A 27,718-nucleotide genomic window follows, 5' to 3' on the forward strand; every position below is an offset into this window, starting at 1 on the left:
GGAGACTGTTTACTCTTTTGTGAGGACTTCTTGAATAGCAACAGGTGCAAGATCCCCTGTCCTGGGAGGAGAGAGTGGGGTGGCACCATTTTCTCCCTTGCCACCAATACAGTCAGACTTCAGTGAGAAACACAGCATTCCCAGTGGGGGTGGGAGCCACTTATAACAAATCCTACCCCCCTGTGCCCTGCAAGTGCGTAGTTACTAGGCAGTTCTGACTGTGAGGCAGAGCAGCAGACACTCCCCCAGAAGACCAACATAGGTACCCCACATGCACCAAGTCTACTGATCATGGAGTGTTCCAAAGTGTCAGCTTAAGTTCTGGTGGAAATAGGACCAGCCTTCTTTTTTCCCTTTTTTCCTCTTTGAAATCAGGCTTATAGTTTTTTGTTTGTTTCTTGTTTTTTCATTTCCTTTTCTCTTTTTTTTTTTTTTTTGGATCAGGTGTCTCCCCCCCCACCCCGCCCCCACCTTTCTTTTTCTTTGGAATCAGGTTTATAGTTTCTTGTCTGTCAGTTTGGGTGTTTTGTTTTTGTTGTTGTTACCTCTGTTCCTTTTCTTTTTCTCTCTTTTTTTCAGATCAGGGTTTTTTTTTTTCTTTACCAGGCTTATTTTAAGAGACAAATCAAAGCACACCTAGTTAAAGGTCCAAACACTCCCCACTGTAAGCAAGGAGGAACTCTGCATAGGACTGACCTGTGGGAAGGAGCAGCCAAAACACAACAGCAGAGTGCACACAGCATATACCAGAAACACTTACTGAAGTACCAGGCCCCGGGCAGTGTATGACCCCTTCTTAATATACCATTACTCTCAGGAACAGGAAACATACAAAATGACAAGACAGAAGAATTCTCCCCAAAAGAAAGATGAAGAAGAAATCAGAGCCAGGGATTTTCTCAAAACAAATATAAGCAATATATCTGAACAAGAATTTAGAACAGCAGTCATAAGAATACAGCTGGGCTTGAAAGAAGCATAGAAGACACCAGAGAAACCCTTCCTGCTGAGATAAAAGACCTAAACACTAGTCAGGCCAAAATAAAAAATGCTATAACTGAGATAGAAAACCAACTGGATGTAATCACAGTGAGGATGGAAGAAGCAGAGGAATGGATATGTGATACAGAAGATAAAATTATGGAAAATAATGAAGCTGAAAATAAGAGGGAAAGAAAACTATTAGATCACAAAGGTAGATTTAGGAAACTCAATGATTCCATAAAGTGCAATAATACCCAGATCATAGGAATTCCAGAAGAAGAGTAGGAAAAAGGGGCAGAAGGTTTATTTGAACAAATTATAGCTGAGAACTTCCCTAATCTGGGGGAAGGAAACAGGCATTCAAATCCAAGAGGCACAGAGAACTCCCCTCACAACCAACAAAAACAGATTAACATCTAGACATATCATAGTGAAACTTGCAAAATACAAAGATAAAGAGAATTCTGAAAGCAGCTAGGGAGAAAAGGTCCTCAACCTACAAGGGTAGATGCACAAAGTTAGCAGCAGATCTGTCTACAGAAACCTGGAAGGCCAGAAAGTACTGGCATGATATATTCAACATGCTAAATGGAAAAAAATGTGCAGCCAGGAATACTTTATCCAGTAAAGCTGTCATTCAGAATAGGAGAGATAAAGAGTTTCCAAGACAAGTAAAAACTAAAGGAGTTCATGAACACTAAATCAGCTCTGCAAGAAATGTTAAAGGGGACCCTTTGAGTGTGAAAGAGACCAAAAGCAACAAAGACTAGAAAGGAACAGAGACAGTCTACAGGAACAGTGACTTTACAGGTAATATAATGGCACTACATTTATATCTATCAATATTTACTCTGAATGTAAATGGACTAAATGCTCTAATCAAAACACATATGGTATCAGAATGGATTAAAAAAAAACCCATTGATATCCTGCTTACAAGACTTACAAGAGACTCATTTTAGACCCAAGACACCTCCAGATTGAAAGTGAGGGGGTGGAGAACCATTTATCATGCTAGTAGACATCAAAAGAAAGCTGGAGTAGCCATATTTATATCAGATAAACTAGATTTTAAACCAAAGACTGTAATAAGAGATGACCAAGGTCACCATCTCATAATAAACAAGATCTAAAAATTGTAAATATTTATGTCCCCAACTTGGGAGCAGCCAAATACATAAATCAATTAATAACAAACTTAAAGAAACTCATTAATAATAACACAATAATAGTAGGGGACTTTAACACCCCACTTGCAACAATGGAAAAATCATCTAAACAGAAGATCAACAAGGAAACGATGGCTTTGAATGACACACTGAACCAGATGGACTTAAAAGATATATTCAGAACATTTCATCCTAAAGCAGAATATACATTCTTTTCAAGTGCACATGGAACATTCTCCAGAAGAGATCACATACTGGGCCACAAATCAGGCTTCAATTAGTACAAAACGACTGAGATCATACCATGCATATTTTCAGACTACAACACTATGAAAATAAAGTCAATCACAAGAAAAAATTGGAAAGACCACAAATACATGGAAATTAAACAACATCCTACTAAAGAATGAATGGGTTAACTAGGATATTAAAGAAGAAATTTTTAAAAATACATGGAAGCAAATGAAAATGAAAACACAACAGTCCAAAACCTTTGGGATGCAGCAAAGGTGGTCATGAGAGGGAAGTATATAGCAATACAGGCCTTCCTCAAGAAGAAAAGTCTCAAATACACAACCTAACCTTACACCTAAAGGAGCTACCCTACAACCCAGCAATTGCACTACTGGGTATTTACCCCAAAGATACAAATGCAGTGATCTGAAGGGGCATCTGTACCCCAATCTTTATAGCAGCAATGTCCACCATAGCCAAACTCTGGAAAGAGCCCAGCTGTCCATCGACAGATGAATGGATAAAGATGTGGTATATACATGTTTTATATATTCATACATATGAATATATATATGACATATTCATATATATTCATATATATGATGGAATATTATGCAGCCATCAAAAAAATAAAATCTTGCCATTTGCAACAATGTGGATGGAACTAGAGGGTATTATGCTAAACAAAATAAGTCAATCAGAGAAAGACAATTATCATATGATCTCACTCATATGTGGAATTTAAAAACAAGGCAGAGGATCATAGGGGAAGAGAGGAAAAAAATGAAACAAGACAAAACCAGAGAGGGAGACAAATCATGAGAGACTCTTAATCATAGGAAACAAACTGAGGGTTGCTGGAGGGGAGGGTTGTGGGGAGATGGGGTAACTGGGTGATGGACATTGGGGAGGGTATGTGTTGTAATGAGTACCGGGTATTATATAAGACTGGTGAATCACAGATCCCATATCCCTGAAATAATATATATGTTAATTAATTGAATTTAAATTTTAAAAAATCAAAAAAAATAAAATTTAATTTAATTTATTTTTTTTAAAAAGACCCCAAATAGCCAAAGCAATCTTGAAAACAAAAAAGCAAAGCTGGAGGCATCACAATTCCAGACTTCAAGTTATATTACAAAGCTTCAGTGATCAAGACAATATAGTATTGGCACAAAAACAGACACATAGATAAATGGAACAGAGTGGAAAACCCATAAATGAACCCACAACTACATGGTCAATTAATCTTCAACAAAGCAGGAAAGAATATCCAATGGAAAGAGTCTCTTTGACAAACGGTGTTGAGAAAACTAGACAGCAACATGCAAAAGAATGAAACATGACCACTTTCTTACACCATACACAAAAATAAATTCAAAATGGATGAAAGACCTAAATGTAAGACAGGAAACCATTAAAATGCTAGAGAAGAACACAGGCAATAATCTCTTTCACATCAGCTGTAGCAATTTCTTACTAGATGGGTCTCCTGAGACAAGGGGAACAAAAGCAAAAATAAACTATTGGGACTTCACCCAAGAGTTCTGCACAGTGAAGGAAACAATCAACAAAACTAAAAGGCAACTAATGGAATGGGAGAAGATATTTGCAAATGACATATCTGATAAAGGGTTAGTATCCAAAATATATAAAGAACTTATACAACTCAACACCCAAAATATAAATAATCCAGTTTAAAAATGGGCAGAAGACATGAAGAGACATTTCTCCAAAGGAGACATACAGATGGCTAACAGACACATGAAAAGATGCTCTATGTCACTCATCATCAGGGAAATACAAATCAAAACTACAATGAGATACCACCTTACACCCATCGGAATGGCTAAAATCAACAACTTAACAATAGATGTTGGTGAGGATGCAGAGAAAGGGGAACCTTCTTACATTGTTGGTAGGAATGCAAACTGGTGCAGCCACTCTGGAAAACAGTATGGAGGTTTCTCAAAAGTTAAAAATAGAACTACCTATGACCAAGCAACTGCACTACTATGTATTTATCCAAAGGATACAAAAATGCTGATGCACTCCAATGTTTATAGCAGCACTATCAACAATAGCCAAATTATGGAGAAAGAGCCCAAATGTCCATTGACTGATGAACGGATAAAGAAGAAGTGATTATCTATCTATCTATCTATCTATACAATAGAATATTATTTAGCCATCAAAAAGAATGAAATCTTGCCATTTGCAATGACATGGATGGAGCTAGAGAGTATTATGCTAAGTGAAATAAGTCAGAGAAAGACAAATACTGTACAGTTTTTTTTTTAAAGATTTTATTTATTTGTCAGAGAGAAAGAGAGAGCACAAGCAGGGGGAGCGGCAGGCAGAGGGAGAAGCAGACTCCCCCACTGAGCAAGGAGCCCAGTGTGGGACTTGATCCCAGGACCGTATGGTCATGACTTGAGCCAAAGGCAGACATTTAACCGACTGAGCCACCCAGGTGTCCCAGATAGTTTTGTTTTTATCTAATGTCTTTACAAAAAATAAAATATGGCAGCAACCTAAGTGTCCATCCAGAGATGATGGATTAAGAAGATGTGGCATATAATGGAATGTTACTCAGCCATAAGAAAGAATGAGATCTTGCCATTTCCAACAACATGGATGGACCTAGAGGGTATTATGCTAAATGAAATAGAGAAAGACAAATACATTATTATTTCACTTCTATGTGGAATCTAAAAAACAAATGTACAAACAAACAAAAGCAAAATTAGACCCATAGGCACAGAAAACAAACTATGGTTACCAGAGCAGAGAGGGGTTGGGGAATGGGCAAAATGGGTGAGGGGATTGGCAGGTACAGGTTTCCAGTTATGGAATGTATAAGCTACAGGGGTGAAAGGTACAGCATAGGGATATAGTTGATGGTATCATAAGAACATTGTATGGGGACACATGGTAGCTACACTTATGAGCATTGCATAACGTACAGAGTTGTCAAATTACTATGTTGTACACCTGAAATTAATGTAACATTGTGTGTCAGCCACACTTCAATTAAAAAATAAAAGTTGAACAGTTAGCATACAGGAATTCCACTCCTAGGTATGTACCCAAGAGAATTGAAAACATATGTCCACACAAAAATTACACAAATGTTAACAGCAGCATTATTCAGAACAGTGAAAAAATGGATATAACCTAAATGTGTTTCAACTGATGAACTGATAAATATGATATGGATTGTTTGGTCATAGAAAAGAATGAAGTACTGATACATGCTATAACATGGATGAAATTTAAAGTCATATGAAGCAAAAAAAGCCAGCCACAAAGAACACAGAATCTATGTATATAAGGTGTCCAAAATAGGCAAATCTATAGAGACAAAAAGTGGTTGCTTAGGGTTAAGGGGCACCTGGGTAGCTCAGGCATCTAAGGGTCCAACTCTTGATTTTGACTCAGGTTATGGTCTCAGTGTCATGAGATCAAGCCCCACATTGGGCTCCACACTGGGTGTGGAGCCTGCTTAAGATTCTCCCTCCCCTCTCCTTCTGCCCCCCCTCCCCCACAACCCCACTCATGCGCTCTCTTAAAAAAAAAAAAAAAGTGGTTGCTTAGGGCTAAGAATGGGAGTTTGGGGAAATGAAGAGGGACTGCTAATGAGTAGGGTTTTTTTGTGTGTGTGGGGGGATAATATTAGAAAATAGTAGTAATGATGGCAAACCTCAGAATATACAAAAAAACCCACATTGAACTGGACATTAAATGAGTGAATTGTATGATATGCAAATTATATCTCCATAAAGTTGTTACAAAAAATTAGGAAAGATAGATAAAAAAGAAAGAAAAAATCCTGTAAGGTCCATAATCCTATCACCTAGAGACAACCACTGATACATTTTATTGATACTCTCCCAAATTATACTGTTGTCCTATGTGCTTTTTCATTAATAATATATTGTAAACATCTTTCCTTGTCAATAAACCCACCTCAACATAAAACAAAAGAGAGAGAGAGAGAGACTGAGTCCAGGCCAGAGTGAACATCTCCTACATGAGAACACTCCATAAAAACTGGGAAAGGTGACTATTTTCTCTAATGTGCAGAAACCAACACATAGAGTCAAAGGAAATGAAGAAGCAGAAAAACATGTTCCAAACTAAAGAGCAAGATAAAACTCCAGAAACAGACCTTAATGAAATGGAGATAAAGTGATTTACCTGACAGAGAGTTTAATATAATATTCACAGAGATGCTTACCAAGGTCAGGAAAACAATGTATGAACAAAGTGAATATTTCATCAGAGATAGAAAATATAAGATAGCACCAAATAGAAAACACAGAAGTGAAGAAGATAATAATTGAACTGAAATGTTTAAAAATGGGGTTCAACACCAGGCAGAAGAAAGGATTGATAAACTGAAAAAACAGGGCAGTGGAATGCATCCAATCAGAGGAGCAAAAGAAAAAAGAATTAAAAAGAGTGAACATAGCTTAAGGGACTTAAAAGACATCAACAAGCAAATTAATATTCACATTACAGGGGTCCCAAATGGAGAAAGGTGGTCATAAGTCTTATTCAAAGAAATAATGGCTGAAAAATTCTTTAACCTGGGGAAATAAATAGACATCCAGATCCAGGATGCCTAGAAAGTTTAAAACAAATAAATCCAAAAGTCCCACACTAAGACACAGTATAACAAATTGTCAAACATTAAAGACAAGGAGAAGATCTTTAAAACAGCAAGAGAAATACAACGTGTTATATATATACACATATAAGAAAAATAAGATTATCAGCAGATTTTTTTTAGCAGAAACTTTGCAGGCAAGCAGAGAGTGGCATAATAAATTCAAAGTGCTAAAAGAAAAAGACTGTCAACCAAAAATAACCTACCCAACAAAACCATCCTTCAGCATTGGGGAAATAAAGAGTTTTCCAGACAAACAAAAGCTGAAGGAGCTCATTACCATTACCCCAGGCTTTCAAGAAATGTTAAAGTCAATTCTTCAGGCTGAAGTGAAAGGACATTAACTAGTAATAGGAAAACATATATAAGTATAAATTTTGTCAATAAAGACAAATATATAGCTAAATTAAGAATACTCTAATATTAATGGTGGTGGGTAAATCATTTTTAAATTTAGCATAAAGGTTAAAAGGCAAAAGTATTAAAAATAACTATAACTACAATGATTTGTTAATGGATATATAAGGTAAAAAGATGTAAATTGTGACATCAAAAACAAAGTGTTGGGAAAGTTAAAAATACAGCTTTAGCATGTGTTCAGAATTAAGTTATTATCAGGTTAAAATAGACTGATATGTTTTATGTGAGTTTCACAGTAACCACAAAGCAAAAACCTATAATAGATACAAAAACCATAAAGAATCCAAACATACAACAAAACTAGTTTATCCAGACCCAATAATAAATAAAATAAGGAAACATTGGACTTAAATAACAAGTTAGAACAGATGGACTTAAATATTTACAAACATTCCATTCAATAGTAGCAGAATATACATTTTTTAAATGACTGCCTTCTATTTATTTATTTTTTAATTTAAGTTTATTATATTATGTTAATCACCATACATCATTAGTTTTTGATGTAGTGTTCCATGATTCATTGTTTGTGTATAACACCCAGTGCTCCATTCAATACATGCCCTCTTTAATACCCATCACCAGGCTAACCCATCCACCCACCTCCTCCCCTCTAGACCACTCAGTTTGTTTCTCAGAGTCCATAGTTTCTCATGGTTCATCTCCCCCTCCGATTTCCCCCCCTTCATTTTTCCCTTCCTACTATCTTTTTTTCTTTTTTAACATATAATATATTATTTGTTTCAGAAGTACAGGTCTGTGATTCATCAGTCTTACACAATTCACAGTGCCCACCATAGCACCATACCCTCCCCAATGTCTATCATACAGCCACCCCATCCCTCCCACCCCCCACCACTCCAGCAACCCTCAGTTTGTTTCCTGAGATTAAGAATTCCTCATATCAGTGAGATCATATGATACATGTCTTTCTCTGATTGACTTATTTCGCTTAGCATAATACCCTCTAGTTCCATCCATGTCATTGCAAATGGCAAGTTTTTGTGGTTTTTTTGATGGCTGCATAATATTCCATTGTATATATACCACGTCTTCTTAAATTCACCTGAAACATTCTCCAGGATAAACCATGTTAGGTCACAAAACTAGTGTTAATTAATTTAAAAAGTTTGAAATCACAACCAGTATCTTTTCTAACCTCAAAGGTATAAAACTAGAAATCAATTACAAGAAGGAAACTGTAAAATTCATAAATATCTGGAGATTAAACAACATACTTTGAATAACCAGTAAAAAATCAAAAGAGAAATCAAAAATATCTTGTAACAAATGAAAATAGAAATACAACATACCTAAAACATATAGGATGCAAGAAGAGCAGTTCTAACAGGGAAGTTTATAGTGATAAATGCCTACATCAGGAAACAAGAAAAACCTTGAACAACTAACTTAACCTTATACCTCAAGGAACTAGAAAAAAAAAAAGCACAAACACAAAGTTAGTGGAAGGAAGGAAATAACAAAAATCAAAGCAGAAATAAATGAAATAGAGATTTAAAAGATAATAGGAAAGATCAATGAAAGTAAGAGCTGGGCATTTTTTTTTTAAGATAAAAACAAAATTGATAAACTTTTAGCTAAACTCATCAAGAAAATAGAGAGGACCGGGTGCCTGGGTGGCTCCGTCAGTTAAGCATCTGCCTTCAGGTCAGGTCATGATCCCAGGGTCCTGGGCTTGAGTCCCACATCAGGCTCCCTGCTCGGTGGGGAGCCTGCTTCTCCCTCTGCCTCTGCTCCTTCTCCCTGCTCACACCCTCTCTTCTCTCTCTCTCTCAAATAAATAAAATCTTTTTAAAAAATCACCAGATTAAAGATAAATATAATAAAATCAGTGGAAAGAGTTTCCACTTCTGAGAAAAGGGAATAAACTTACATATTCAAATCTTCCTGGCAAGTACAAATAAAACCCCTAAACATTATATATACAACCCTTCATGTTGTATATATAATGAAAGGTGAAAAGAAGAAGAGAGACCACAAAGAACCTTGGGACCCGAGGAAGTATATGATGGTAAAATCTCTAGACTTTCTTATTACCTCATATATCTCAGGCAAGGAGTTACAGAAAATGGCAACTAGAAATACCAAAGGGTTTAGACAATAAAAGCCCAACAAAGTCTTGCTCTTTCTAGCTAAAGGATCAAGAAAAGAGACTAGTAGTACAGAAAACTTTTTAGATAATAAACGCTCTACTCTAGCCATGCAGCACGCACACATGTGTACACACACATACACGCACACACACACACACACACACATGTGGCCCAACCTTCACCCAGCCTGCAAAGGTCAAGTGGGGAGTCTATACTTTTACCACCAGCAGACTTTAACAAGGCAACACAACCCCTACAGGGATGGTGTTAAAGGAGGTGAACCCTGGGGACCAGGGCTTCATCCCCAGTGTGTGGTAACAAGCCTCCCTACCACAGTTACAGTGGAGAGTCCATAGGGAGCCTGGACTTCTAAGCCTTGCCCAGTAGTAACAAGGTGATCCACCCCTCCTTGCTGGGGTAGTGTTTGAGGAAGCTTAGTGGAAAGTGAATACCTTGACCATCCTCCACAACATCAATGGAAGACAACTAGAGAGCAAAGTGGTATCAGAGCAGCCTACTAGGGATCCAGAACTCCAACTGCTGACCAGCAAGTGCCCCTTCCTTCCTCAGGTGTCAACTGGGGAAAAAATGGGTAACCTGCACTTCTATACCCATGAGGTGGCATTCCTCCTTATCTTGCTCAAATCAGAGAAAGCCAGCTAAAACTGAATGTATATATAAGATTCAGAGTCTCATAATGCCCCAAATGTCCAGATTTCAATAAAAAAATCATTTGTCATACCAAGAATCAGGATGACCTCAACTTGAATAAGAAAAGATTACCAGTTGCCAACCCCAAGTTGATAGAGATGTTAGAATAATCTGACAATTTTAAAGCAGCCATTATAAAGTGCTTCAATAAACAATTAGAAAGGTGCTTGAAACAAATGGAAAAATAGAGTCTCAGAAAGAAATGGAAGATACAAAGAAGAACCAAATGGAAATTTTAGAGCTGAAAACTACAGTAATCAAAGTAAAACTTAATGGATGAGGTCAACACCAGAATGGAGGAGACAAAGAATCATTAAATTGAAGATAGAACATAGAAATTATCCAATCTGAGTAACAAAAATAATACACTACAAACAAATAATAAAATTTTTTTTTTAAATCCCCACACAGAGCCTCAGAGATCTAACATTTGTGTCATTGGAATCCAAGAAGGAAAGGAAAAAGAGGACAGGGCTTAAAAAAGCAAGGAGGAAGGAAGGAAGGAAGGAAGGAAGGAAGGAAGGAAGGAAGGAAGGAAGGAAGGAAGGGAGGGAGGGAGGGAGGGAGGGAGGGAGGGAGGGAGGGAGGGAGGAAGGAGGGAGGGACGGAGGGAGGGAGGGAGGGAGGGAGGGAGGAAGGGAGGGAGGAAGGAAGGAAGGAAGGAAGGAAGGAAGGAAGGAAGGAAGGAAGGAAGGAGGAAGGAAGGAGGAAGGAAGGAAGGAAGGAAGGAAGGAAGGAAGGAAGGAAGGAAGGAAGGAAGGAAAGAAAGAAAGAACAGCTGAAAGCTTCCCAAATTTGGCCAGAGATACAAGCATACAGATTCAAGAAGTTTAATGAATCCCAAAAAGAATAAATTCAAAGATTTACCAAGACACATTATAGTCAAACTTCTGAAAACTAAGGACAAAAAAAAATCTTGAAAGCAGCAAGACAAAAATAACACCTTACATATAGGGAGGAAGCAATTTGAATGGCAGAAGACTGATCATAAGAAACCATGGAGGCCAGCAGAAAGAAGCACAACATTTTCCACATGTTGAAAAAGAGAAATGTCAACACAGAATTTTATATCTACGAAGACTATCCTCCCAGAATGAAGGAGAGATCAAGCCATTCTTAGGTGAGGGAAAGCTAAGAATTTATCACCACATACCAACCCTAAAACAATGGCTAAAGGAAATTTTCTAAGCAGAAATAAAATTATAGAAGAAGGAACTTTGGAACATCAAGAAGGAAGAGATTAAAATGTTTAATAGTAAAAATATTGGCAAATACATTTTACTTTTACTATTGTCTAAGTTATGTTTGATGATTTAAAAAACCATAACAATGTCTGAAATGTGTGTAGAGAAATTATACAATTATAATATAAACAAGGGAAATGAGAGGTAGTGAGGGGTGTAAAGGGACTTGAAGGCAGGTAAGGTTTTTACATTTCATTCAAGCTGATAAAACGTCAACACCAATAGACTGTATAAGTTGTGTATACATAATGTAATACCTAGAGAAAATGCTAAAAATACTGTACAAAGGGATACTCTCAAAAACACTATAATCATATTGGAACTCTAAAATATTCAAGTAAGCCACAGGAAATCATGAAAAAATAAAACAAAAACAAAAAAACCAGAGAGAACATTCTTTTTGATGGCTGAGTAATATTCCATTATTTATATATATATTATATATAACAATATATATATTATATATAATATATATATTTTATATATATATACACACACACACACACACACACACACACACACCACATCTTCTTTATCCATTCATCTGTCTATGGACATCTGGGCTCTTTCCATATTTTGCAATGATGTAGATGGAACTAGAGGGTATTATACTAAGCAAAATAAGTCAGTTGGAGAAAGATAAATACCATATGATTTCACTCATGTGGAATTTAAAAAAACAAAACAGATGAACATAGAGGAAGGGAAGGAAAAATAAAATAAGATGGAAATTGAGAGGGAAGAAAACCATAAGAGACACTCAACTCCAGGAAACAAACTGAGGGTTGCTGGAGGGGAGGTTGGTGGGGGGAAGGGATAATTGGGTGAAGGGCATTAAGGAGGGCACATGATGTAATGTGCACTGGGTATTATATGCAACTGATGAATCACTAAATTCTACCTCTGAAACTAATAAGAAATACAGAGAACAGGAAAAATATAAAATAGCAGATATAAGCCTGAAATATCAATAATTACATGTGTAAATATATAAGTAAATCCATGTGTAAATTATATAAGTGATATGGTCTAAATCTACCAACTGAAGAACTGAGATTAACAGAGTGGATTAAAAAACATAACCCCACTGTATACTGTCAATAAAACACCAACTTCAAACAATAATATAGGCAGGTTGAAGTAAAAGAATGAAAACCAATATACCATTCAAATACTGAATTCTTTCTCCTTAAGATCAGGAATAAGTTGTAGATGTCCCATTCCATTTCAACACTATATTGGAAATTCTAGCCAGTCCAACAAGAAAATAAGGGAAATAAGAGACAAATAAATTGTATACAAAATAAAACTGTCCCTATTTACAGATGACAAGATTGTCTACACAGAAAATCCTAAGAAACCTACTAAAAAACCCTCAGAAAATAACAGTTCAGCAAGGCCACAGGATACCAGCTAAACATACAAAAAAATCAGTTGTATTTCTATACTAACAATGAACATGAATACATAAGATACCAAAATTAAAAGCACCATATCATTTACATTGCCAAAAAAGTGAAATATTTATGTCTAATTCGAACAAAATATGTGTAGGACTTTTACATTGAAAACAAAACACTGATGAAAGAAACCAAAGAAGATCTAAATAAATGGAGACTCATACTATGTCCATGAATTAGAAGATTCAACATAATAAATGTCAATTCCCCCTCCCCAAACTGATACACAATTTCTATCAGGATTCCAGCAAGATTTTATTTGTAAATACAGACAAAGATTCTAAAGTTTATATAGAAAGGCAAGGTAACTAGAATGGTTAAACAATTTGGGGGAAAAAAGAATAGTGAGAGGACCAATTTCAAGATCTATTACATCGCTACAGTAATCAAGGCAGTGTGTTTTCAGCAAAGTGACAGACACATAGATCAATGGAACAGAACATGAACTCAGAAATAGACACACACAAATATGCCCAGATGATTTCTGACAAAGGTGAAAATTGCAAAACCAATTCAGTGGAGGAGAGAGAGCCTTTTTAACAAATGGTGCTAGATCAGTTGCAAATCCACAGGCAAAAACAAAAACAGAAAAAATGCCTAAATCTCACACCTTATACAAAAATGAACACCAAATAGATCATAGACTTAAATGTAAAATGTAAAACTATAAAACTTTTAGAAAAAAAAATAGGAGAAAATCATTGGGGACTAGGGCTAGGCAGAGTTCTTAGACTCGACACCAAAAACAAGATTGATTGAAGGAAAAATTGACAAATTGGGTTTAACACAATTAAAAACTTTTACTCTGCAAAAGACCCTATTAAAGGAATGGAAAGACAAGCTACTGACTGGGAGAAAATATTTGAAAACTACACAACCAACAAAGGACTGGTATCTAGAACATATAAAGAACCCTCAGAACTTAACAGCAAAATAGAAAACAACCTTATTTGAACATGAGCAAAAGACATGAAGAGACATTTCACCAAACATATCTATAGGTGGCAAATAAAACAAATAAAAAAAGTACTTGTTAAATAAAAGTACCTCATACCAGCGTTTTTAAAAGTCAACTTTAAATGATGAGAGACCTAAAGGTAAAAGTCAAAACTGTAAGATATTAGAACATAAAGAAAAATAACTTTACGTTAGAATAGATAGGAATTTCTTAATCCTTAAAAATCACTGAGTGTATTCACAAAATGGAATTCCTGGGCCCAAAACCCTAAGGATCATAGAAGTTCCACCAAGGTATCACTACTCTAAAAGATCCAGCTGATCTGTCTTCAATACTCCATCTCTGTTTCTATTTCAAAGATATTTTGAAACATATTAAAATGAAAAAGTTTAGGGAAAGAAAAGAAAGAAAAGAAGAAAAGAAAAGAAAAGAAAAGAAAAGAAAAAGAAAAGAAAAAAGAAAGAAAGAAAGAAAGAAAGAAAGAAAGAAAGAAAGAAAGAAAGAAAGAAAGAAGGAAAGAAAGAAAAGAAAGAAAGAGAAAGAAAGAAAGAGAAAGAAAGAAAGAAAGAAAGAAAGAAAGAAAGAAAGAAAGAAAGAAAAGAACGAACGAACGAACAAAAACACACTCACTTACAGTTCGTCCCATTCTTTTTTTCGCTGCTGAATCTTAAGTTGGGCCCTTTCAGCTTTTAATATAAGTTTCTTTGTTTTCTCAATTTGATTTTCCACCATAATTTCGCTTAGGGTTTTAGGCCGAAATTTCTTCCCTTTCTCTATAATTGATTCTTCCTGCACACCAATGCTCCCACCTGTATAGAGAGTCAACATTTTTTTTTTCAATCTTCTTGAAACATCAAAATGAAATTCTCAAATATTTTTTTAAACCTGTCACGTTTTAAAAACAGAATATAATGAATCTGTAAATCACAGTATTTGTTAAACAACTAAAATGAATTTAACCCCATAATAAGTATCTTAGAATATCAAAATAAAGAGATCTAAGTCATAGGATTTGCTCTAAAGGACCTTATTGAAAAGTTGGCAAGACATATATAAAATAATTAGAAAACAAGATAAATAATGAGGGGCCACTGACAGACAAACTGAGAAGTTGGGTAGGAATATTTGTGAGATGGGGGGGAAAGCAAGCAAGTCCTATTTGGCATGTATATTTGAGATGACATATACCGACTGCAGTGGTCTGTGGCCAATTGAAAAACTGGTCAGAAACATGCAAACAAACCTGTGATTTAAGAATTACATATCTGCTGAGGCAATTTCTTACTTTATGTTCAAGCTACAGAGAGATATACTTTGGAAAAAAAGTTAAATAATAATATGGGATGGTCATATAGTTATAACTCATAATTTCACCTTTCATATTTCAAATATATGGGAATATGGAAAAGCAGGAGTTTAAGTTGGCTTGGGTGGTCATATTTTATAACAAAAGTGTAATTCAATCTGGAATCTCTAAGAACTGTTAGAATTCAGAGAGGAGGGGAATGAATTGGTCACTCCAGTAGGAACCTGGGTAAAAAAGAATCAGGCATAATTAGGGAGCAGTGAGCAAGACAATAAGCTAAAAATACCAGTAGAACAGAATGGAAATGCACCATTAATAGGAAACAGACTAGGGATATACTGTGGAATGATTAAATACCACGAAAACGATTTCAGAATTTATCTGAGAGGAGCCATGAAAGTTTTCTCAATGAAGAGGATAAAGCAGCATTAATGTCAGTACTATATCATGGGCACCAACTGTGCTGTCCTTTATTTATTTTTGATTGGGCTCTCCAAGTCATTCCCAGAATTCTTGCCTTCCTCCTACTCATCTGCAGTCACCCTGTGGGCAGTTACAAGAGGCAGGTTGCAGAGATTAAGAGGTACTCTTTTCAAACCTGAATTCTCAGCTCATCATTCTGTTTAAAGCATATGCTCTTGGAAAATAGTTTGAAATGTCATGTTCTATCCCCACACTCTGGGGTAGGGCCCAAGAATCTGCAAGGAAACACTGCCTAGAAATGAGCAACCAAGAAAGCCTAAATTTAAGAATAGTTAGATGTTGGAAGTGAAAAATTAGCAGCATCAAGTACTCTAACCCACTCAGTCACATAACCAGGGTGGGTTTTCTTTAGCAGCCTGCATTAAAGAGCTGGTGTGGAGCATTTGCTGGAGGAACATGGCTTCCCATTCTCAGCCATACCACACATCCCATCTCCCTTGATTTTTATTCCAAAGGAATAAATAAAGGGAGACAAGAGATGGAGCTCAAGCCATCAAAAAGTGTTCAAAGGTTCTGCCTACAAAAAGAAAATTCAGTTTTGAAACCTTAATAAGTAAGGATTTAAAAGCCTTCTTGTTATTTAGGCTACCTGTATCTTTCCGGCTGTCCTTTCTTCCAGCTCCCTCTTTTTCTAACCTCTCCAATTTGCTTGTTCTTCTGTCTGATAGACTTGTTCGTTTGGACTTGGAATACTTAGAGGGCTTCACAAGCCTATAGGAGGATATCTTGTGATCACTTTGTATGGCATGAACCACGATAGTATCACTTTCCAATGACTCACGAAATCTGAAAAAAAAAAATAGAACAAGTATTTGCAATAGTCAGCGTTTTAATCAATTATACCATTTTAACAATTCTGCATGATTAATAAAATAAGACCACAACACACTATGCTTACAAATGATATTATATTGTGCTAGATCCAAAATTTGACAATGTATATTAACCAATGTGATGTGACAGAAGTTGCATAAGACTCAGTTAAAGAGCAAGTAGAATTTTCTTTCTAATGAAAACATTTAACAAAACATTATTAATCAGTATAATGCCTTTGTTTTGCTAATATGTAGAAAAATGAAAAACTTTCAGACTGTAATTTAATGGTAAGTGGATCATATCAAATTCTGACAAAATCCACCTACCTTCTCATATGAGGTATCTCATATATATACACGCACATATATGTGTGTGTGTGTGTGTGTGTGTGTATGGCTCATATATATTACCCTTTTTGCCTCTAAAAAAATATTAAACTCAGGATTATTACCATCTAGTTCACTTTTCTTTTATAGCTCACAGGAATTTGTTCTCTATCAATTAATGGTGAATTGTTGCTATTTTTTGGCACTGGTTCATAATTATTCCCCAAATCTCTTAATTTTAGAATTTTACTTATTTATGTATGTAGCAATTATCCTTAGTTTATCTGCCTTTCTTACTATTTTTTAATCCAATCCTTTGAACTCTATTTCTTCTTTTAAATGGCTTACTATTTCTAATTTTCCCTTTTCTCTTATAGCACAGTATTTTTCTCATCATGATAAAACTTATTCTCTTCATCTTCTTGACTGCTGGAGTTTTACTTTAAATTTTAGTCTTTCCATAAAACACAGAAAACATGATATGGATGGTTTTGGTCCCATCAAAATTTAAAACTTCTGCATAGTTAGAAAAATGTGAACAAAGTTTAAGGCAAATGGCAGAGTAAAAGTGTTTCCAATATGTATAATAAAAAAAAATACTTACAGAAATAGTGAATAAAACTAAGGGGAGAAATAGAATTCAGAGGAAAATGAACAAGGAATCTTTCTCAGAAGATTAAATATAAATGAACTATAAATGTATGAAAAGAAATGCTCAGAAGAATATCAATGAACTACAAACATAAGAAAAGAAATGCTTAACTTCACCAGTAATCAGAAAAAAGCAAATTATTCAAGCAAGAGTTATCACATTTGGTCTATTAGATTGGTGGAGATGAAAACACTGGTAGTACCCAGTGTTACCCAGTGGTACAACTTTATTCTCTCCCCCATTCCAATCAGATAGCAAGGTAACTTATTTCCTTCCATATAATTAGTGAAGACACAAAGCTGAGGAGGGTGCAGCCTGGACAGGGAGAGAAAGCAAGGAATTAAGGAAGCAAGTACTTGAAGGCAAGAAGATTGGGGAAGAGGTTCCACTTGACAAGTGGGGATGATAGGCAAATTATGTCCTAGAGCTGTGGGTACATATTCCCTGCTTCTGGCAGCTTCTGGGGAGATACAAGTTCCCAAAGATAAGGACTGCATGTGTATTCAATCCTGGGAACAAAGGCTCCTGGCCTCATCAAAAGCTACCTGCTCCAAAAGAGTACAAAAACCATAGACTCAAACAAATGAAAGAAGCAGGCAGGCTGAGACAATGAGCCTCACTAGTTTAAGAGTCATACTCACCATATGTATACATTCACAAATACAGTATGAATATGTATTAAAGCCAAACATAGCATATATTATATTGAAGTTTCTTCCTGAGAACTTCTTAGCTACTTTCATCTCTTGGCAGGTAGTCATCTAGATATAATTCCAAGATTCAAATATTCAGGTATTAATATCAGGTAACAAGTACCATGAATCACAGAGCAGAGTACCAGAGAGGAAACTGTTGCATAGGGAGAAATCTCTGAAGATCTCTCTTCCAGGCTTCAGGCAATTATTGATCACTACATGCATGTGATGAGTCCACCTGAAGCTGGGGAAAGAATCACCAGAAGAGAGCAGGCAGAATAATCCCCAGGCCTCACATAGGTTGGAAGAGCTTGTGTTCCCACAAGCCCCATAATACAAAGGACATGGGATAGAGTACTCAGAAGGATTTTATCATAGCAGTGAGGAAAAATCAGCTCTAGACGAAAGGCTGCCTAGACTTAATTTGCCTAACACAGATTAAAAGCAAGACTCAAAAACTCAGACTATTTCCAAGTAACTTAACTGAATCCCAAAATAAGACTCGAGAATATTTAAAAGTAACAAAAAATACCCGGCAGTCATGTGAAATGTGGTGAAATTCATAATGTCTGGCATCTAATCAAAATTTTTCAGGCAGGCAAAGCAGCAGAATATAACCCAAAATAAGAAAAAAATTTCCACTAATAGAATAGACCCAAAAAACACACAGATGATATAACTAGCAGACAAGCACATTAAAGCAGTTATTATATTTTATATGTTCAGGAAATAGAGAAAAGCATGAGCACATTAAAGTGAACAAAATCCTTACCTATGATACTAGGAAATCAATAAATAATGATTAATAAATTCATATAAATACACTATTTAGATGTATGGTTATAACCACTAGAAGAGATATTAAAAGTGGATTCTCTTTCAGATCTATCATATTTATGGATTAAAATACTGAAGATGAAGAACAAAGCCAGAGGGCTTATAATATCAGATATCAAGAATAATTAAAACAGTGTTATACTAGCACAAACACAGACAGGCCAATGGAATAGTATGAAGAGTTCAGAAATGAATATATATATATGTATATATAAATATATAGTATATATAGTGTATATATATATGTGTATATACATATACATATATTGTGTATATAATGAATATATATACATATACACACACATACATATATACATACACATATATATGTAAATATATATATAGTTACTTGATTTATGACAAAACTATCACTACAGTCTAATGAGGAAAGGATGGTCTTTTCAACAAATGATACTAAGTCAATTGAACATCCATTTAGAAACAAACGACACATGGGAGGAAAAGATGGCAGAGGAGTAGGGGATCCTATTCCAACCGGTCCATGGAATTGAGCTGGATATCTACCAGACCACTCTGAATACCCACAAAATCAGCCTGAGATGTCAGAAGATAGATCTGGATCCCTACAAACAGAATATTGCAAGCGGTTGGTTTCAAGGTATGAAGCAGGGAGCTGTGATTCCATGGGCACATATCGGAAGATAAATGGAAAGGGGAGGGAGCCATGGGGATCCTGCACCACCAGTGAGCGATAGCCTCTGGTGCTGGGGAACAGGCAAAGACTCGCAGACTGGTAATTATGGGGAAAGGACTTTAGGGCAGCCCCGACTAAAACCCAGAGCGGGGAGGGCCGTGCCTGTGAACTGGGAGCAGCTGGCGGTTTTAGAAGCACAAAGGGCAGAGACGTGCTTGACCAGGAGGCAAGGACTGGGAGCCCTGCTGAGGGGCACACAACCCAGGACGCTGCAGTTTATAGCAGCATAGACAGAAACAGAGATAGTGTGGCCTGGAGAGCTCACTGAAGAACAGACTGTGATCTCTCTGCTCTGAGGCAGAGGGTTGGAAACAATCTCTTCTGCTCTGACTCTCGGAAGAGATTTTGAAAGCCACCAGGGAAAGCTGCCAGAGAATAAAAGCGCCCCCAAAAAATGGTTTTCACTGAGCTCATCCCCCGCCACAGGGGGCAGGACAACTCTGCCCAAATAGGGTTGCCTGAGTAACAGTGGCAGGCCCCTCCCCCAGAAGACAGGCTGGGAAAACAAGAGGCCAGCAACCCTAAAGTCCCTATAAAACAGGTGCCTCTTGCTTGGGTTGTGGTCAATAATTTGGACTCTATACATTCCCTCAAGCACCCTTCAACAGAATGACTAGGAGGAGGAACCCCCAAAATAGGAAAGACTCAGAGACTATGACTTATGCCACAGATTTACAAATGGATACAGATATATCCAAGATGTTGGAGATGGAATTCAGGGTAGCAATTGTAAAAATGATAGCTAGAATGGAGAAATCGATTAATGGCAACATAGAGTCTCTAAGGGCAGAAATGAAAGCTGAACTGGCAGAACTTAAAAATACTATCAATAAGATCCAATCTAATCTAGATAATCTAACAGCTAGGGTAAGCAAGGCAGAAGAACGAATTAGTGAGCTAGAAGACCAATTAATAAACAAGAGGGAAAAAGAGGAAGCCAGGGAAAAACAACTCAAAATCCATGAAAATAGAATCAGAGAAATAAGTGACACCATGAAACGTACCAATGTCAGAATTTTTGGGATCCCTGAGGGGATGGAGAGAGAGAGAGAGGACCAGAAGATATATTTGAGCAAATGGTAGCTGAGAACTTCCCTAATCTGGGGAATGAAACAAACATTTGTGTCCTAGAGGCAGAGAGGACCCCTCCCAAGATCAAGGAAAACAGGCCAACACCCTGGCATGTAATAGTAAAACTCACAAATCTTAGAACCAAGGAAACCATCTTAAGGGCAGTTAGGGGGAAGAGATTCCTTACATACAGAGGGAGGAACATCAGAATAATATCAGACCTATCCACAGAGACCTGGCAAGCCAGAAAGGGCTGGCAAGACATATTCAGGGTACTAAACGAGAAGAACATGCAGCCAAGAATACTTTATCTGGCAAGGCTGTCATTTAGAATGGATGGAGAGATGCAGAGCTCCGAAGACTGGCAGAAACTGAAAGAATATGTGACTACTAAGCCAGCCCTGCAAGAAATATTAAGGGGGGGGGTTCTATAAGAGGAGAAAGACCCCAAGAGTGATACAGCAGAAATTTACAGAGACAATCTACAAAAACAAGGTCTTCACCGGCAACATTATGAATTCATATCTTTCAATAATCACTCTCAGTGTGAATGGCCTAAATGCTCCCATAAAACGGCACAGGGTTGCAGACTGGATAAAAAGACAGGACCCATCCATATGCTGTCTACAAGACAGCATTTGATCTCATTTTGAACGCAAAGTACATCCAGACTGAAGGTGAAGGGATGGAGATCCATCTTCCATGCCAACGGACCTCAAAAGAAAGCTGGAGTAGCAATTCTTATATCAAACAAATTAGATTTTGTGCTAAAGACTAAAGATAGTAGTTAGAGACACAGAAGGACACTATATCATTCTTAAAGGGGCTATCCAACAAGAAGATCTAACAATTGTAAATATCTATGCCCCAAGATGGGAGCAGCCATCTACATAAGCCAACTGTTAACCAAAATAAAGAGTTATATTGATAATAAAACGTTAATTGTAGGAGACCTCAATACTCCACTCTCAGCAATGGACAGATCATCTAAGCAGAAAATCAACAAAGAAACAAGAGCTTTGAATGACACACTGGACCAGATGGACCTCATAGATATATACAGAACATTCCACCCTAAAACAACAGAATACTCATTTTTCTTGAGCACACATGGAACTTTCTCCAGAAGAGACCATATAATGGGTCACAAATCAGGTCTCAACCGATACCAAAAGACTGAGATTATTCCCTGCATATTCTCAGACCATAATGCCTTAAAATTGGAACTCAATCATAGAAAAAATTTGGAAGAAATTCAAACACTAGAAAGCTAAAGACCACTCTCCTCAAGAATGTTTGGGTCAACCAGGAAATCAAAGAAGAACTTAAACAATTCATGGAAACCAATGAGAACTAAAACACATCAGTCCAAAACCTATGGGATACTGCAAAGGCGGTCCTAAGGGGGAAACACATAGCCATCCAAGCCTCATTCAAAAAAAGAGAAAAATCCCGAATTCACCAATTAACTTCACACCTCAAAGAATTAGAGAAAAAGCAACAAATGATGCCGAAGCCATGCTTTAGAAGAGAAATAATTAAGATTAGAGCAGACATGAATGAATTAGAAACCAGAAACACAGTAGATCAGATCAACGAAACTAGAAGCTTGTTCTTTGAAAGAATTAATAAGATCGATAAACCACTGACCAGACTTATCCAAAAGAAAAGAGAAAGGACCCAAATTAATAAAATTATGGATGAAAGGGGAGAGATCACAACTAACACCAAGGAAATAGAAACAATTATTAGCAATTATTTTCAACAACTATGTGCCAATAAACTGAGCATCCTGGAAGAAATGGATGCCTTCCTGGAACGTATAAACGCCCAAGACTGAAACAGGAAGAAACTGACAACCTGAATAGGCCAATAACCAGTAACAAGATTGAAGCAGTGGTCAAAAAACCTCCCAAAAAACAAGAGTCCAGGGCTGATGGATTCCCTGGGGTATTCTACCAAACATTCAAAGAAGAAATAATACCTATCCTCCTGAAGCTGTTTCAAAAAATAGAAACAGAAGGAAAGCTTCCAGATTCATTCTATGAGGCCAGCATTATCTTAATCCCCAAAGCAGGCAAAGACCCCATCAAAAAGGAGAATTTCAGACCAATATCCCTGATGAATATGGATTCCACAATTCTCAACAAAATTCTAGTTAATAGGATCCAACAATACATTAAAAGGATCATCTACCACGACTAAGTGGGATTTATCCCTGGGATGCAAGAAGGGTTCAACATTCGCAAATCAATCAATGTGATAGAACATATTAATAAGAGGAGAGAGAAGAACCATATGGTCCTCTCAATTGATGCAGAAAAAGCATTTGACAAAATACAGCATCCTTTCCTGATTAAAACTCTTCAGAGTATAGGGATAGAGGGAACATTCCTCAAGTTCATAAAATCCATCTATGAAAAACCCACAGCGAGTATCATTCTCAATGGGGAAAAGTTGAGAGCCTTTCCCTTAAGATCAGGAACACGACAAGGATTCCCACTCTCACCACTACTGTTCAACATAGTACTAGAAGTCCTAGCAACAGCAATCAGACAACAACAAGAAATAAAAGATATTCAGATTGGCAAAGAAGAAGTTAAACTCTCTCTCTTCGCAGATGACATGATACTTTATGTGGAAAATCCAAAAGACTTCACCCCCAAATTACTAGAACTCATACAGCAATTCAGTAATGTGGCAGGATACAAAATCAATGCACAGAAATCAGTTGCTTTCTTATACACTAACAATGCAACTGTAGAAAGAGAAATTAGAGAAACGATTCCATTTATAATAGCACCAAAAACTATAAGATACCTCAGAATAAACCTAACCAAAGAGGTAAATGATCTACACTCTAGGAACTACAGAACACTCATGAAAGAAATTAAAGAAGACACAAAAAGATGGAAAAACATTCTATGCTCATGGATTGGAAGAATAAACATTGTTAAAATGTCTATGCTACCCAGACCAATCTATACCTTCAACACCATCCGGATCAAAATCCCAATGACATTTTTCAAAGTGCAGGAACAAACAATCCTAAAATTTGTATGGAATCAGAAGAGACCCCGAATCGCCAAGGAAGTGTTGAAAAAGAAAAACAAAGCTGGGGGCATCACACTGCCCAATTTCAAGCTATATTACAAAGCTGTGATCACCAAGACAGCATGGTATTGGCACAGAGGGAACAGAATAGAGAACCAATAGAGCAGAATAGAGAACCTAGATATGGGCCCTCAACTCTACGGTCAAATAATCTTTGGCAAAGCAGGAAAAAATATGCAATGGAAAAAAGTCTCTTCAATAAATGGTGCTGGGAAAATTGGACAGCTATATACAGAAGAATGAAACTCAACCATTTTCTAACACCATACACAAAGATAAACTCAAAATGGATGAAAGACCTCAATGTTAGACAGGAATCCATCAGAATCCTAGAGAACATAGGCAGTAACCTCTTTGACATTGGCCACAGCAACTTCTTTCAAGATACATCTCCAAAGCCTAGTGAAACAAAAACAAAAATGAACTTTTGGGACTTCATCAAGATAAAAAGCTTCTGCACAACAAAGGAAACAGTCAACAAAACAAAGAGGCAACCCACAGAATGGGAGAAGATATTTGCAAATGACACTACAGACAAAGCACTGATTTCCAAAATCTATAAAGAATTTCTCAAACTCAACCCCCCTTAAACAAATAATCAAGTCAAAAAATGGGCAGAAGACATGAATAGACACTTCTCCAAAGAAGACATACAAATGGCTAACAGACACATGGAAAAATGTCCATCGTCATTAGCCATCAGGGAAATTCAAATCAAAACCACATTGAAATACCACCTTACACCAATTACAATAGCAAAAATTGACAAGGCAAGAAACAAATGTTGGAGAGGTTGTGGAGAAAGGGGAACCATCTTACACTGTTGGTGGGAATGCAAGTTGGTACAGCCACTTTGGAAAACAGTGTGGAGGTGCCTCAAAAAATTAAAAATAGAGCTACCCTATGACCCAGCAATTGCACTCCTGGGTATTTACCCCAGTAGTGAAAAGAAGGGCCATATGCACCCCAATGTTCATAGCAGCAATGTCCACAATAGCCAAACTGTGGAAAGAGCAGCGATGCCCTTCAACAGATGAATGGAAAAAGAAGATGTAGTCCATATATACAATGGACTAGTACTCAGCCATCAGAAAGGATGAATATCCAACTTTTACATCAACATGGATGGGACTGGAGGAGATTATGCTAAGTGAAATAAGTCAAGCAGAGAAAGTCAATTATTACATGGTTTTCCCTTATTTGTGGAACCTAAGGAATAGCATGGAGGACATTAGAAGGAAGGGAAAAATGAAGGGGGAGAAATCGGAGGGGGAGATGAACCATGAGAGACTATGGACTCTAAGAAACAAACTGAGGGTTTTAGAGGGGAGGGGGTTGGGAGGATGGGTTAGCCCGGTGATGAGTATTAAGGAGGGCACATATTGCATGGAGCACTGGGTGTTATACGAAAACAATGAATCGTGGATCATTACATCAAAAACTAATAATATAATAATAATAAGATTATAGTATGGTGACTAACAAAATAAAATTTTGAAAAAAAAAAGGGCACATGACCTCCATCTTATACCACCTCAAAAAAAACCAATATAGATAATGGTAAAACAATAGCGCTTCTAGGGACACCTAGGTGGCTCAGTGGGTTAAGGGTCTGACTTTGGCTCAGGTCATGATCTCAGCGTCCTGGGATCAATCCCTGAGTCAGGCTCCCTGCTCAGTGGGGAGTCTGCTTCTCCCTTCTCCCTCTGCTGCTCCCCCTGTTTGTGCTCTCTCACTCTCTCTCTCTGTCAAATAAAGAAATAAAATCTTTTAAAAAAAATTGAGCTTCTAGAATAAATCACAGGAGAAGTATTTCATAAATTGGGAATAGGCACAGATTCCTTAACTACAACATAAAAGCATGAACCATAAAAGAAAAATACTGATAAAATGAACTTTATTAAAGTTAAAAACTTCTGCTCAAAAAAAGACACCATTAAGAGAATGAAAAGGCAAGCCACAGATTACAGCAAAATATTTTACATGCATGCCCACACACACACGCATCATATATATATATATATATGTATCAGAAATACATGTGTCTTATATCTACAAAAGATTCCTATCGAGAAGATATGAATAACTCTTACAGCCCAATTTTAAAAATGAATAAAGAACTTGAACACCTAAGAAAAGAGAATATACAAATAACCAATAAATATAAGGGGCTAAAATCACTACTCCTCAGGGAAATGCCAATTTAAATCACATTGAGATATTACTATAGAATGGCTGAAACTTAAACAAATGACAATATCAAGTGATGACAAGCATGAGTGTTACGGGTTTGACAAGGAAAATCTGTGTCCTAAAATAGCCAACCTAGCCAACGAGAGAATCCCAGTCCTTGCCCCGGGGCTCTTCTGGGTTCTTCTCCCTGCTTTGCTTCCCACATGCACCAATCCGGGTTCTTCTCCCTGCCCCACTTTGTGCATGCACCAAAAGTGCCAAGTATACGGAAGCAGAAGTGTATAAATTGCCCCCTTTGTTTGTGCTCGGGGCTCAGACCTTTAGAGATCACTCTCCTCTGAGCCTGCCGGCATTAAATAAACCTCCTATCCTCCAAGATCTCCAGGTGCCACTTGGTTCTTCCATCAGGTGATCCAGTCCAGGTACCGTAACAGGTTGAATGGTATCCACCCAGAAAAATACTTTGAAATCTCCCAGTATCTCGGAGTGTGACTTTATCTGGAAATAGGGCCTTGACAGAGGTAATCAAGTTATAATGAGATTAGAGTGGCCCTAACCCAAAGTTACTGGTGTGCTTATAAAAAGTGGGAACTTGGACATGCACAGAGAGATTATGTGAAAAAACACAGAACACCACTTGTAGGCAGATTTGGAATAATGCATCTACAGGAAGGAACACCAAAGATTGCTGACAAAACACCAGAAGCTCAGAGAGGCATGGAGCAGATTCTCCCTCCCAGGTCTCCGACGAAACTAATAAATAGCATTTTTCATGGAACTAGAACAAGTAATCCTAAAATTTATATGGAACCACAAAGACCTTTGTTGAGAAAAAACAACAGAGCTGGAGGTAGAACAATCCCAGATTTTGTGATATGCTACAAAGCTGTGGTAATTAAAACAATATGGTACTGGCACAAAAATAGACACATAGATCAACAGAACAGAATGGAAAGCCCAGAAATAAACCCATGCTTATATGGTCAATTAATCTACAACAAAGGAGACAAGAATACACATGGGGAAAAGACAGTCTGTTCAACAAATGGTGTTGGGAAAACTGGACAGCTACATGTAAAAGAATGAAATTGAACCATTTTTTAACACCATACACAAAAATAAACTCGAAATGGATTACAGACCTAAATGTGAGACCTAAAACCATAAAACTCCTAAAAGAAAACATAGGCAGTAATCTCTTGGATATCACCCTTAGCAACATTTTATGGATATATCTCTTCAGGCAAGGGGAAAAAAAAACAAAACAAAACCAAAAAAAATACTGTTGGGACTACACCAAAATAAAAAGCTTTTGCACAGCAAAGGAAACAATCAACAAAACATAAAGGCAACCCAGTGAATGAGAGAAGACATCTGCACATGATATACCCAACAAGGAATTAACATCCAAAATATATAAGGAACTTATACAACACCAAAAAACCCCAAACAATGCAATTTTTAAATGGGCAAAGGATAGGGGACCGGGCTGACTCAATTGGTGGATGTGACTCTTGATCTCAGGGTCATGAGTTCAAGAC

At 36.9% G+C, this 27,718-nt stretch overlaps 1 protein-coding gene across 1 annotated transcript in view; it reads right to left on the bottom strand.

Annotated features, from left to right (window-relative positions):
• The window catches only part of CFAP44 (cilia and flagella associated protein 44), a 132,230-nt gene that overhangs the window by 39,569 nt on the left and 64,943 nt on the right, over window positions 1-27,718 (bottom strand). Inside the window, exons 22-23 of the mRNA XM_088027245.1 lie at window positions 16,348-16,544; window positions 14,604-14,778 (exon numbers count right to left, since the gene is read on the bottom strand). Coding sequence (XP_087883371.1) covers window positions 14,604-14,778; window positions 16,348-16,544 — 372 coding nt within the window. The remainder of the gene's footprint in view (window positions 1-14,603; window positions 14,779-16,347; window positions 16,545-27,718) is intronic.

The sequence above is a fragment of the Eumetopias jubatus genome, unplaced genomic scaffold (assembly GCF_037043125.1).
Source record: "Eumetopias jubatus isolate StellerSeaLion01/CBP00866 unplaced genomic scaffold, mEumJub1_p1.0 scaffold_1, whole genome shotgun sequence".
NCBI classification, from domain to species: domain Eukaryota; kingdom Metazoa; phylum Chordata; class Mammalia; order Carnivora; family Otariidae; genus Eumetopias; species Eumetopias jubatus.